The following is a 13,722-nucleotide window of genomic DNA, read 5'->3' as shown; positions in this document are numbered from 1 at the left end:
CAAGTAGAGATTAAGACAGTAGTTTGACATTTGAACAAATGAATGTCTTCAAAAATGAAGGAGAAGCAAGAGAGTGTAAGCTAGCTGTATTTTGTTGTATTTTCATTTTGTTAGCTAGCGAATGCAGCTAGCTAGTTTAGCCTACTCAAACAGCCGGCTCAAACAAACAAAGACGGGAGCTATGTTAGCTAGCTGGCTATCCAACAATGGAACTTTTCCAAGGTAATCTTTTGCAAGGTAAGTTTCCCTCGATCCTAACTAGTTTCCCAGATCCTAACTAGTTTCCCAGTCCCTGCCGCTGAAGTCCCTGCCGTTACCCGGACTATTTGCATTGTGTGCCACCCCCCCAGCCCCTCTTTTACGCTGCTGCTACTCTCTGTTTATCTTATATGCAGTCACTAACTATACATTCATGTACATACTACCTAATTGGCCCAACCAACCAGTGCTCCCGCACATTGGCTAACCGGGCTATCTGCATTGTGTCCCACCACCCACCAACCCCTCTTTTTACGCTTTTGCTACTCTGTCCATCATATATGCATAGTAACTTTAACAATACCTACATGTACATACTACCTCAATAAGCCTGACTAGTAGGTGTCTGTTTGATTTGAAAAACTGCCCCACAGCATGATGCTGCCACTACGCTTCACTGCAGGTGATGAAGGGTGCCTGGTTTCCTCCAGATTGAACTCTTTGGCCTGAATGCCAAGCGTCACATCTTGATTTCATCAGACCAGAGCATCTTGTTTCGCATGGTCAGAGTCCTTTAAGTGACTTTTGGCAAATTCTAGGCAGGCTTTTATGTGCCTTTTACTGAAGAGTGGCTTCCGTCTGGCCACTCTACCATAAAGTCCTGATTGGTGGAGTGCTGCAGAGATGGTTGTCCTTCTGGAAGGTTCTCTGATCCCCACAGAGGAACTCTAGAGCTCCTTCAGAGTGACCATCGGGTTCGTGGTCACCTCCCCGACCAAGGCCCTTCTCCCCAGATTGCTCAGTTTGGCTGAACGGCCAGCTCTAGGAAGAGTCTTGGTGGTTCCAAACTTCTTCCATTTAAGAATGATGGAGGCCACTGTGTTCTTGGGGACCTTCAATGCTGCAGAAATGTTTTGGTACCCTTCCTCAGATCTATGCCTCGATACAATCCTGACTCTGAGGTCTACGGACAATTCCGTCAACCCCATTGCTTAGTTTATGCTCTGACATGCGCTGTCATCTGTGGGACCTTATATAGACGTGTGTGTGCGCCGTTCCAAATCATGTCCATCCAATTGAATTTACCACAGGTGGACTCCAATGAAGTTGTAGAAACATCTCAAGGATGATCAATGGAAACAGGATGCACCCGAGCTCAATTTTGAGTCACATAGCAAAGGGTCTAAATACTTATGTAAATAAGGTATCCTTCATATTTTTAATACATTTGAAAACATTTCTAAAAACCTGTTTTCACTTGGTTATTGGGCATTGTGTATAGATTGAGGAATCTTTTTAAAGATTTAAACCATCTTAGATGGGCTGTAATGTAACAAAATCTGGCTAAAGTGAAGGGGTCTGAATATTTTCCAAATGCACTGTGTGTTCTATTTACATAGTCCAATCCCATCAACAACAGAATCAACATCAAGCTCAGCACAAGGAACTAGTGTAAGTCACCTTTGCTAAATCTTTCCATGACTCCATGATGGGAAAATAAATATACTGGAGCTAGGCATAAACATGGTCTGTGTTTTGTTGTCATAGTTGGTGTGTTAGAAGTAGGCTACATCTTCTACTGTAGTTCTCTGTATTATGGAGGATTAGTTGATTGTTAAGTCTAAATTGGAGAAAAGCAGAGTTATTAGTAAGGAGGGGTTGGTGTGGGTGACTAATGGGTGTCTGTTGGGGGTGGGTGTTTTGTGTGAAGGTTAGTCAGCATGAGCAATTGACATGTGGGGGGGATTGGTGGATATACTGTGCATTCGGAAAGTATTCAAACCCCTCGACTTTCCAAAGATTGATTGATGTATGTATGTATGTATATATACATACATACATACATACATACATACACACACACACAGCGAAAACAGGTTTTTAGAAAATTCCCAGCTATCTCCAATACAGGTATGATTGGAGAATGAAACAGGTGTTAAACATGGGCAGCGGAAAGCAGCAGTCGACAACTCCATTGTTGACACAAATTAATAGACCTATAATGAATATCTTAGAAAATACCATTTAGGTATCATTCACTTTTAAAACAATTGAATCTATTTTATTTTATTATAATTTGGACTAGAGTGAGGCCATTTCTCCACTAGCCTATCTATTGTTCCTGCAGTGAGGAGGATACACCATCTAATGTTTCATCATTTATCTGAACATACATCTCAAAAAAGCATACCAGTATGCAAATTAGGGAGACAAATGAGCAGAGCTCTTAACAATGCAATTTGTTAGGATACTGACAAGTCACTCACTTTAAACGTCACTGCCTGGCAAGTCCTAATGGACTTCATATCGATAATAAAAACAAGATGTTTAGTTGACTTGTCCCGATGCAATACCATAGATATAGAACTATGTTATAGGATTTATAAATGGCAGGGATATACACAAGATCAACTTTAATCAGTTAATTCGTCACCTTTTATAAACTAGTCAAGCTTGCTGTTCGTCAATCAAAGCACCGTAAACAGCCATTTACTTTTTCCCTGTTGGTCAAAAATCTACTGTCCCGAACAGAATATATACTGTCCTGGACATGGTGTAGTCCAATACATTGAGGTCATGCAGGGCCTATAGGTTGGCATGTTCTCTCTATATTTCAGCTATTACTGGGCTTTCGGGGATTATTAAGACTTGTATTAAAAAGCTGTGTAGTATAATTTAGTCATTACTCTATTCTTTATAATTGCATTGAAGTAATTGCATGCATTTGTTTCTGAAGTGTAATTGAGAAGATTTGAAAATAGGACACTACCCCTTTAATACAGATGTTCCAGAAGATGTCGCCACAGGTCGACAGTAGGCTAGCCAAGACGAATGCTAGGTGTCTTTTTGTAACTTCCTTTTTGCAGACTCAACAGTGGCAAGTGTATCGCTAGTATGTTCACTATTGAAGGTTTACTTTTGTAAATCACTTTCCTTAAAATAAATAAACTCAGCAAGTAGATTGATGGGCACTTCTTTTGCTCTGGAGAGCACGCATGTGCTGTGTGAAGGCATCAACTCAAATGTTATTGGTTCATACACATGGCTTGCAGATGTTATTGTGAGTGTAGAGAAATGTACTCATGTACTAGTCAAGACGCCGACTGCTCGAGAAGTTGTGACTCGCTGGAGCTTGAAATGAACAGCCAATCATATTGTTCAAATACAAATAACATGACATTTACGCATCTAGTCTTCAATGGTAGACTGCAGCAGAGCAGGTAAATGTTTAACTGGAATGTAAAAATACACTGAAAAGTCTAGCCCAGGAGACTCATCGTTACCACATTATATGGGACGAGCAAATTCACTCACATTATATGGATGTGCAAATGTATGCGCTCTCCCCTGCGTGTAAAGACATGACTGCAACCACACACACCATCAGCACAGACAGAAGGGGAAACACAGACATGTCACAGGGGCTATAAGGCTGAAGCATCCGTTAAGAACATTTCTCATCAAATGATAGTGAGAGGAAGTCCAGTTGCAGGTAGTGGGAGAGGATGGAACTAGGTGAAACTGGGCTGCCAGTATGCAGATTCTCATTGATGAAACATCCGATCACAATACCATCTTTTGTTGCCAAAACCCAAATCTGTTACAAAATGCACTAAGTTGTATAGACTTGTCGCTTTGCCAAAGTAATAAAAAATGGCATCGTATTGGAGTGCATGGTCGAATTGAGTCTGTGCACGCGCTTCAGAGGAGGCGCTCCCTAACGGAAATATGCAAATACATGCTACAATGGGATCATGCTAGCTCGCGCTTGGCCATGGAAACCAATTTCATGAAGCTCCTGAGGAACCATTCTTGTGCTGACGTTGCTTCCAGAGGCAGTTTGGAACTCGGTAGTGAGTGTTGCAACAGAGGACAGATTATTTTTATGCGCTACGTGCTTAAGCACTCGGCGGTCCCGTTCTGTGAGCTTGTGTGGCCTACCACTTCACGGCTGAAACATTGTTGCTCCTTTGGCGTTTCCACTTCACAATAACAGCACTTACAGTTGACCAGGGCAGCTCTAGCAAGGCAAAAATTTAACAAACTGACTTGTTGGAAAGGTGGCATCTTATGACGGTTCCATGTTGAAAGTCAGTGAGGTCTTCAATAAGGCCATTCTACTGCCAATGTTTGTCTATGGAGAAATTAATGGCTGTGTGCTCAATTTTATACACCCGTCAGCAATAGGTGTGGCTGAAATAGCCAAATCAACTTATTTGAAGGGTTGTGTCCACATACTTCTGTCTGTGTGTGTGTGTGTATGCAAACATACCAGGTGTGTGCGCGCCTTTCCAAATCATGTCCAATCAATTGAATTTACCACAGGTGGACTCCAATCAAGTTGTAGAAACATCAAGGATGATGCCTAGTTAAATAAAGGTTAAATAACAAAATAATCAATGGAAACAGGATGCACATGAGCTCAATTTCGAGTCTCATAGCAAAGGGTCTGAATACATTTGCAAGAACTTCAAAAAACCTGTTTTTGCTTTGTCATTATGGAGTATTGTGTGTAAATTGATGATACAAATATATATATATTTAATCCATTTTAGAATAAGGCTGTAACGTAACAAAATGTGGAAAAAGTCAAGGGGTCTGAATAGTTTTTGAATGCAACACAAACACAGTATTTTAATATATTTTTAAGACTTCCTGGTAGATGTTTTCTAAGACCCATTTTCCATCTGTTTCACCAGAAATCAGATCCTTTGCCTATTCCACATTTTCAGGACGGAAAATGGTCAAACAATTAATATATACCTTAATAAATTACTCAGCTTCCACTTGACACCAAATTTGATGTGCTGCTATGAATGTCACTTTAGTGCCCATTGGTTCCCGTATGTTATGTAAAGTCCCTCGTGCTGTATGTAACGCCCTACGAATGAGAGATTATGAGTGTATGTAGCGCCCTACGAATGAGAGATTATGAGTGTATGTAACATCCTATGAATGAGATACTGGCCCCTGTAACATCCCTCTATTCTGTTTCAGTCAAGTAGTCAGGAGGACAACCCATGGGGCTTTCTTTAGCTCTGTCTCCAGGCTACAACCCACCAGTGCTGCTATTGCTGACACTTAATCCGCTCTGGGTAGGCCTGGGTGATACACGACTCATTGGCCTACACACACCCATTTCGCAATTACACTGAAGAGGCCTATACACAAAACTGTAGGTCTAAACCCCTCTGATGAAAATAACAGCAGAAGAAAACAGGAAAGTCGTTCTACTCTACTGCTACGCTGATGGTTAAGAGCGTTGGGCCAGTAACCGAAAGGTTGCTGGTTTGAATCCCCGAGCCAGCAAACTGGGAAAAAAATCTGCTGTTTTGCCCGTGAGCAAGGCAATTAACCAACAACTGCTCCCCGGGCGCTGATGACATGGGCGTTGATTAAGGCAGCCCCCCCTCACCTCTCTGATAAATGCTGAAGACACATTTCGGTTGAATGCATTCAGTTGTGCAACTGACTAGGTGTCCTTATCCCTTCCATTTTCTGATGACAGTCTCCTGATGCCTAATCTGAACGTTTTCTGAACGTTCTGTGAACCCGCCACTTAACCTAGTTTTGATCAGGATAATGATATACAGGCATACAAAGAAAAACACCATCACCACCAAGCCATCTGAGATATCAGAATATGAACAAATGGCGAGCACAAACACACAACCTGTCATCTCTACTGTAATTTCCTCAAACTCTCACATTGAACCATTCACAGTGAAACAAGTGGTGTATCACGCTAGTCAGTAAACCAACCAAGTTCCTCAAACTGCTTCTCTTGTTCTCACTCAATCCCCTGTTCCATTTTAGGATAACCAGCTGAAAAGAAATGGATACAAACACAACATGAACCCACTAAACTCCTGGCTACTTGTAGATTGCAATCTAGACCTATAAAGTAATACATTGATGCCACACACAGTTTGGTATTGCTATCCTTGTGGGGACCAAAGAATTGATTCCCATCTAAAATCATTTTTGTCCTAAATCTATGCCTAACTAACCTTTAACACTATGCCTAACCCTAAATTAGCATTTTCCCTCATAGGGACTGACAAAATGTCCTGGTTTTACTATCCTTGTGAGGGCACACACACAGAGTATAAAATGTGACATTTTAAAAAGGTAGTGAAACATTTTAACAGCTGTGAAACAGACTGTAGCATAACCTACCAAAACGCTGAATAGAAACTATTTTCCATTTCACACTACTGCCACCCACCTCTTGTTTATCTTCTCCTCTTACTTCCTGTCTCCCCCGATTGCTCTTCATCTCTCCTCACAGATGTAAACAGACTTACCGTCTGCAGCACATGCTCTCCTTCCCACTTCTCCATAACTGGGAAGAATCACCGCAGGCAGGGTAACTTCTGTTCTTACTGGAGGGGTATCCTAGGTTAAGCTTCCACAGTGCGTTTCAGAATCTATGCATCTCCAGATAGGCATGTATCTCCCAAAGACCATCCCACAAGTGCGAAGAAGAAGAAGTGGAGAAAGAGTGAGGTGCACGGAAAAAAGGGGACAGACCGATGCACACTATTAACCGGCTGCTCGCTCAGCAACCAATCCAGGCAGGCTCTATGATTTACTAATGTCCCCCGTCAACCAATCGCTGTCGGTCTGGCACACCAGAAAGAGGCAGAGATAAAGGTGGGGGTTGGCCATTAAAAAAAAGAGGTAGATGAAAAGAGGGGGGCTTTGGAAGTCAAAGGGAGAGAAAGCGCGAGAGTGAGGGGAGGGGGATGGAGTTCCTCAGGGTCCAGTCTCAATAGCTTAATTATTCAGTTCCTGATAGCAGGGACGGTCATACCGACTGGCAGACACACAGTACGTGAGGGAGATGTTCAACACGATGCAGAAAAAAAGTCAGAAACAGCTCTTTTTGGTGTTTTGAAAGGAGCAAAAAATATCACCATGGGTGAATATGGCTGCGTTCACACAGGCAGCCCAATTCTGATATTTTATTAACGAATTGGTCTTTTGACCGATCACAGACCTTTTCAGAGCTGATCTGATTAGCCAAAAGACCAATTAGTGGGAAAAAAGGTCAGAATTAGCTGCCTGTCTAAACACTGCCAACGCATCAAAAAAAGGGATTAAAATAGAAATACTGTTGATCATCTTCTAGCAGGTTCGGTAACTTACTGATGAGTCGTACAGAAAACCATACAATTGCTACCTATCTCCCACTCTGTTCTAAGTGTTTGTATGCCGTCTGCGAGAGAGGGAAGTCAGTAAGACTCATTTGCATGACTCACTGTACTCAACAGGGAAGTGAAAACAGTCAGATGAAAAACCAAATGAGACAGATGGAGATCAGCCTCCACCGTGGGAAACATAGCCTAACCTTAATACGCCAGGCGTAACTCAATAGACCTTGAAAAGACAAACATGTCCCCTTCAGCCCTCTACTACAGTGTAATAACAGGTCAAGGGGCCTCCGATCATAGCGACATCCTGAATGAGGCATGTCTGTGAGTCAGAGAAATTCCATTAGAGCCAATTTACATCTGATAAGATAGATGTAATTGTAGAAATCATTCTGTGCATTCACTTTTCTGAAAAAGCTTTTTATTTATTTATTTTTTTACACAAATTACCTTTTAGTAGACTAACGTTTGGTTTTGATTTGTCCCAGTTAGGTTCTCTAAAGCAGGGCTCTCCAACCCTAATCTAGCGCACCTGAGATTCTAATAATTAGCTGGTTGATAAGAGGAATCAGGTTAGTTACAACTGGGGTTGGAGCAAAAACCTACAGGAGGGTAGCCCTCCAGGGTTGGAGCAAAAACCTACAGGAGAGTAGCTCTCAAGGAACAAGGTTGGAGTAAAAACCTACAGGAGGGTAGCCCTCCAGGAACAAGGTTGGAGCAAAAACCTACAGGAGGGTAGCTCTCCAGGAACAAGGTTGGAGAGCCCTGCTCTAGTGTCCTTCCTGAAAGCTCTCAGGCAGAAAAAAAAGACTGGACAAGAAATCAAAGTTCAAGAACCCCTGGCTGTCCTCACAGAAGGGGTTGGAACTTGGAAGGCTTGGAAAACAGTGTTCAAATGGTAAACAGGTGATGTCATGATCATTCCATTTCCAGACAGGACTAAGAACTCATTCACATTTCGCTAGCTCCTTGACATGGACGTGTGGACTAAGAACACAAATGCTTATCAAATGGTTCATGGCATACATTTTCAGTACAGAGGACTTGACCCCTAATATGACTTGTCTGTGACTGAGCGTGTAGCCTATGTTATGACAGTTTATGCACAAATGGTAGGCTTCTGGCTCGCTGTTCTCTCTCTCTCATGGTGACGAATAGAGCAGCTCCAGTGCAGTCAGGAGTGTAGCTGAACCAGGAGGGGGGAGGTCCTTGCTATTGTCCTGTTAGCAGCCACAAGCTGCAAGGGGAGGTCCCAGTCCCAGGGTACCAGACTGCAGTAGGCCTCAACCTGCTGAGCTCATGACTGTGTCCACCAGTCCCCAGTGTGTGGGAGTGAGTTCTGACGTTCCCAGTGTGTGCCTGTGACAGTCAGCCGGCTTTACCCATGCCTTTGTCTGCTCAGCCCTGCCAGCACCAGAGCTGCTGAGTCTCCAGACAGACACAATGATGCTTCCTGGTGTCAAAGCTCCCTTTAGAAAGGGCTAGACATGTGCCCACTTACCCAACCATTTACGTCAACACATTTGACCCAAAACAGAGGTGTAAAGGGTCAATTTTGTAGTATAGGATTAGCATTCACAGATTATGCCCACTACAATAAAGCAGCCTTGTGCCTGGTAATTAGCTAGTAACTAGTCAGCATATGAACAATGTCAAGAGATGGAGATTACTTCAAATCTCACAGAGTTAGTCTGATAATTCAATGTCTAGTCCAGACAGTGTCTGTAATGGAACCTTGTCTTACACGTGACAGCATTGAGCACTTCAAACTTTAAAGACCATCACAGTGATACTACATAACATGCCCTACACGCTGTCATGTTATTGTGTTTTGTTTAGAGGTCAGGGTCCACACGCAATAAGAAAGATTTGACGCTCCAGAGTCTACACAGCAAGGAAGCATCCCACAAACATTATCAGAAAGCATCACCATGAAGGCAGAACACAGTGGATTTCTATACGTATTCACCAACTACCTGTACTCTACAGCATTGTTTTACTATCTATGTCTGCAATTTGTTTAATTTAACTAGGAAAGTCAGCGCTGGCTATGCTAATTATTTTGTTTACGTCCCCTTTGGGTATTTCGGAGGTTGCATGCTATCAGATAATAGCTTCTCATGCTTTCGCCGAAAAGCATTTTAAAAATCTGACATGTTGGCTAGATTCACAACGAGTGTAACTTTAATTGCATGTGTGTTTTAATGAAAGTTTGAGTTGTATCGAGTACTATTAGTTGTCACTCTGAAATTTCCGCTGATGTCCGCTGATGTTGATCCCTGTACAGGGACAGCAGCCGTAAAAGGTTGAACAAATTCTTATTTACAATGACGGCCTAGGAACAGTGGGTTAACTGCCTTGTTCAGGGGCAGAACGACAGATTTTTATTGGGAATTCAATCTAGCAACCTTTCAGTTACTAGCCCAACGCTCTAACCACTAGGCTACCTGCCACCCATACAACAGCCTACTGTACCAATAGCATCCTATATTCAAACCAGGTGAATATATGCTCTAAGAAAGGTGCTGTGTCATTCACATGGCAAAGTGTTGGAAATGGAATTATAATTTCCCACCACACCCACTCAGCTAGCCTAGCATTTGGAGCGTTGGTCCCACAACCGAAAAGCTCGCTAGTTCGAATACCAGAGCCAACAAGATGAAAAATCTGTCGGATGTGCCCTTGAGCAAGGCACTTAACCTACATTTGCTCCAGGGGTGCCATACTACTATGGCTGACCCTGATAACACAATTCACTGCAATTGCACCTTGTATGTGAAAATAAAACATATTGTTTTATGTATTTTTTACTCAAGTTTTGACTATTTGTAGGTCTATAACAAGTCTGGTCCTGTTCTGCATCAGACCCTATAATCTAGGCCTAGGCTTACTTAGTACAAGTGGGGTTATGTTACCAGGTGGGCTCTTTTTTTGGGCTTAAGCCCATGTGTGGCTGTACTTAGAAAAATGGTAATTGCATCTTTCTGTGGGCACTAACTCTGCCATTGGTTTGTTCAACAAAGCCTATAAGGGAATTTAATGGCATTTTTTGGAGGGTTTGTGGATAAACACCAAAGGGTCTGTTGCAAACACAGGTTAAGGAGATGTTATATGTGTTGTTCTATGAGAGGCTTTATGAATGTCAACATCAGTTTGTGATACAGCCAAGCAATAAACATACACAGGCTGAGCGAGAGGGAGAGGACTTAAAGGAATAGGCTAGTTCCCCGTTAGAAAACTGTAAATCTAGATAGTATTTGGTAGGTTAACTTCATGACCACACACAGACAGACTCATGACAGAGTTTGGGAAATATTGAGCCTTAATATTGAGAGGACAGAAAAGAAGGGCACAGACAATGATCCATTTGAGGCTCGCATATGTGATCCAGTCAGCTCAACAAAGTTCTGGCCCGGATATGGACTACCATCTCTCCCAACTGCACAATCGTCAGGGTCTTATTCGTTAGGGCACACTAGCAAAACGTTTTTGCAACAGAAAACGATTAATGAATATGACACTGCTGAACTCGAATGTCAGGAGGAGAACAGGGAAATACCCCGTGTGACACAATGGTAAACTGCCTTTCAAGAGAACTCAGTATCTTCAATAAAATAATTTGAGGTCAGGGATCCAATAGTGATGAAACTGTGGATTTAATCATTGAAATGTACCATTAGAAGTTTTAGCTACAGTAAACGTCCTGTAGCTACGGTAGAGAGGGGGAGACATGAGACATTGGAAGTCCACGAGGTGATACCCTCTGACCACACCGGGCGGGCGCACATGTCCTCTTAACAATAAAAGGTTTTCCTCTCAGTTTCAACACCCTCTGAATCATCGCTAGAGAGACCGACGACATATAGGCAGGCTACTTCCTGGCACACACATGGTACCCAACAACAATTACAAAGGAAAACATATGAGCCTATGTCTCACGTTTATACCACGTATTAAGTAACAGCAATGAAGTTGTTTCCTATTGTAAGTTAGCTAACTACATGTTTATTGTCACTTCCATCTCGATATGCCTTGGTAGCAAAGCATAAATGAACCCCCACCCCCATTTCGTACCCATTCCTTTCTCTAGAGAAATGCGCCCTCAAATGAACCGCTAGCCACCAAGCTAACAAGTAATTTCCAGAAACTTTAAAAAAGGTGAACAAAACAAAGAACGTGACCACGACTTGTTACTTACGGATGTCAAGAGGGGTCGCATCTGTTCACTGGCCTCTTCTTCCATTTGTCCAAATTTCTGTCCCCTATCCTCTGGGAGAATTTGAATATCGAATACCGAAATAACCTTTTTTGACGTGTCACAGACACTAACTCGACTGACTGGCATTTTCACTAACCTAACGTAGCGATTTTTACATACAGAGCATAACCCGCCCTATTTTGATTGACAGTTTATGTTCTCCTTTCATATCCAAGCAGCCGGTTTCCTTTGACCAATGATAAGAGTAGAAAATACAAATGGGCGTGTACGACACGCCTATTCCGGAGGGGCTGGTGAAAGAGCAAGGATACTGTGTTGATTGTCTGGCCATTACTTTGCGCTAAAGGTATGATGCTGTATCTGTGAATTTTCAACAGATTAATGGAATTCTGCCAGCAAATAACCACAAATGGTCTTCTTGTTTGGTCAAAAGCATTATTTTACCAAAGCCATGCCAAGGCTATTGATTTAGCTATATAGCCTATCTCTGGTTTTATTGTCAAGCCTTTTGGCCCATGAGTTTATCTGAAGGTAAGCAAAATAGTGAACTCATATTGGTTTTCTTATATACATTACAAGTAATGTCACTTTAACCATATCTACATGTACATACTACCTCAATCAGCCTGACTAACCGGTGTCTGTATGTAGCCTCGCTACTGTATATAGCCTGTATTTTTTTACTGTTGTTTTATATCTTTACCTACCTATTGTTCACCTAATACCTTTTTTGCACTGTTGGTTAGAGCCTGTAAGTAAGCATTTCACCTGTTGTATTCGGCGCACGTGACAAATAAACTTTAATTTGATTTGGTTTTCCAAGATTGACGTTGAATTTATTGTAAGTATGCATCCTAAAGCCACTCTAACAAGGTGCGTATGGTGGGAATCTGTCATCAGTAACTACATGTATGTGGTGCCTGTAAGGAGCTTATTAGAGATTAACTGATTCATATTCATGTGGAGTTTGCCCCCTGATGTTTGTGTTGGCAGCATAATTCTGACAGATTACCTCAATATTTCAAGATCATTATTGTTCCCAAGGTTTAAGTTTGAATTTATTTATTTTTTAAACTCTGTTATGAAATATCTGCTCATAGTGGCTTACAAATAAACAATCAATTGCTGTGTCACCTCAGAGTAAACACAGCTGTTCTAAGAAAGTTAAAAGGTAAGTGCATAAAATAGGCCTACACATAAAAGTCATCTGAGCATTTTTAGTCCCATGAAAAGACATGCATGTTTACTTTTGATCATCATCATCACCATCCTCATCACCATCATCATCATCATCATCGCCATCCTCATTGTCGTAGTCCTCATCATCACCATCCTCATCACCATCATCATTGTCGTCATCATCCTCATCATTGTCGTAGTCCTCATCATCATCATCACCATCCTCATCACCATCATCATCGCCATCATCATTGTCGTCATCATCATCATTGTCGTAGTCCTCATCACCATCATCACCGTCATCCCCATCATCGTCATCATCATTGTCGTCATCCCCATCATCGTCATCATCGTCATCATCATTGTCGTCATCCCCATCATCATCGTCATCATCATTGTCGTCATCATCCTCATCATCGCCGTAGTCCTCATCATCATCTTCCTCTCGTGGACATTGTTAACAGAGTAGTTTAGATATTGTGATATAGGGTTCCATGCCATTGCACCAGATAAGGAAAAATAATGTCATTACATTAACCACTGATACGGAACTTCAGACGTAGATGTCCGCTGCCGCATGCATTCCCAATGATCAATCAGGAGGGCAATACAAGTGTGTGTGTGTGTGATTAATAAGACTGCTGGAGGGCAACCCTCTAGGGACCAAATGTGCAGAGTCTAAACATTGTAATCCCCTTTATTTGGTCTCAGGTTATTTCTATAGCCTGTTACTGGAAGTGATGCTGTGGCATTAGAAACGCTCACTAGGGGTTGGAGGTGACTTAATACCTGCTAGCTCTCAGAACATCAAAGGTGACCTTAGTTGGATCAAAATGTATATTTCAGCCACCTGTTGACCCTAGTTAAAACAATTATTTAACATTTTAGGAAAAATCCATCATTTTAAATGTAATTTCTGAACATGTAAAAAAAAAGATATTGGACAAGTAAAAGAAGAGAAACTGCCAT

General features: G+C 41.9%; 1 protein-coding gene across 4 annotated transcripts in view; it reads right to left on the bottom strand.

Annotated features, from left to right (window-relative positions):
• The window catches only part of LOC110535510 (sodium bicarbonate cotransporter 3), a 68,601-nt gene extending 56,846 nt beyond the window's left edge, over positions 1 to 11,755 (bottom strand). The window contains exon 1 of one of the 4 annotated variants that reach the window (XM_090189165.1): positions 11,554 to 11,755. In XM_090189165.1, the coding sequence (XP_090045291.1) occupies positions 11,554 to 11,700 (147 nt within the window). In that variant the 5' untranslated portion in view covers positions 11,701 to 11,755. Of the gene's footprint in view, positions 1 to 6,427; positions 7,408 to 11,553 lie in introns of those variants that run through there. The other 3 variants (XM_090189169.1, XM_090189158.1, XM_090189167.1) reach the window with 3 other exon arrangements.
• Positions 11,756 to 13,722: the final 1,967 nt, after the last annotated feature.

This window comes from Oncorhynchus mykiss, chromosome 2 (genome assembly GCF_057628025.1).
Source record: "Oncorhynchus mykiss isolate SJ-2025 chromosome 2, ASM5762802v1, whole genome shotgun sequence".
Lineage (NCBI taxonomy): Eukaryota > Metazoa > Chordata > Actinopteri > Salmoniformes > Salmonidae > Oncorhynchus > Oncorhynchus mykiss.
The sequence above is the reverse complement of the archived record's forward strand: the minus strand, read 5'-3'. Positions and strand labels throughout refer to the sequence as shown.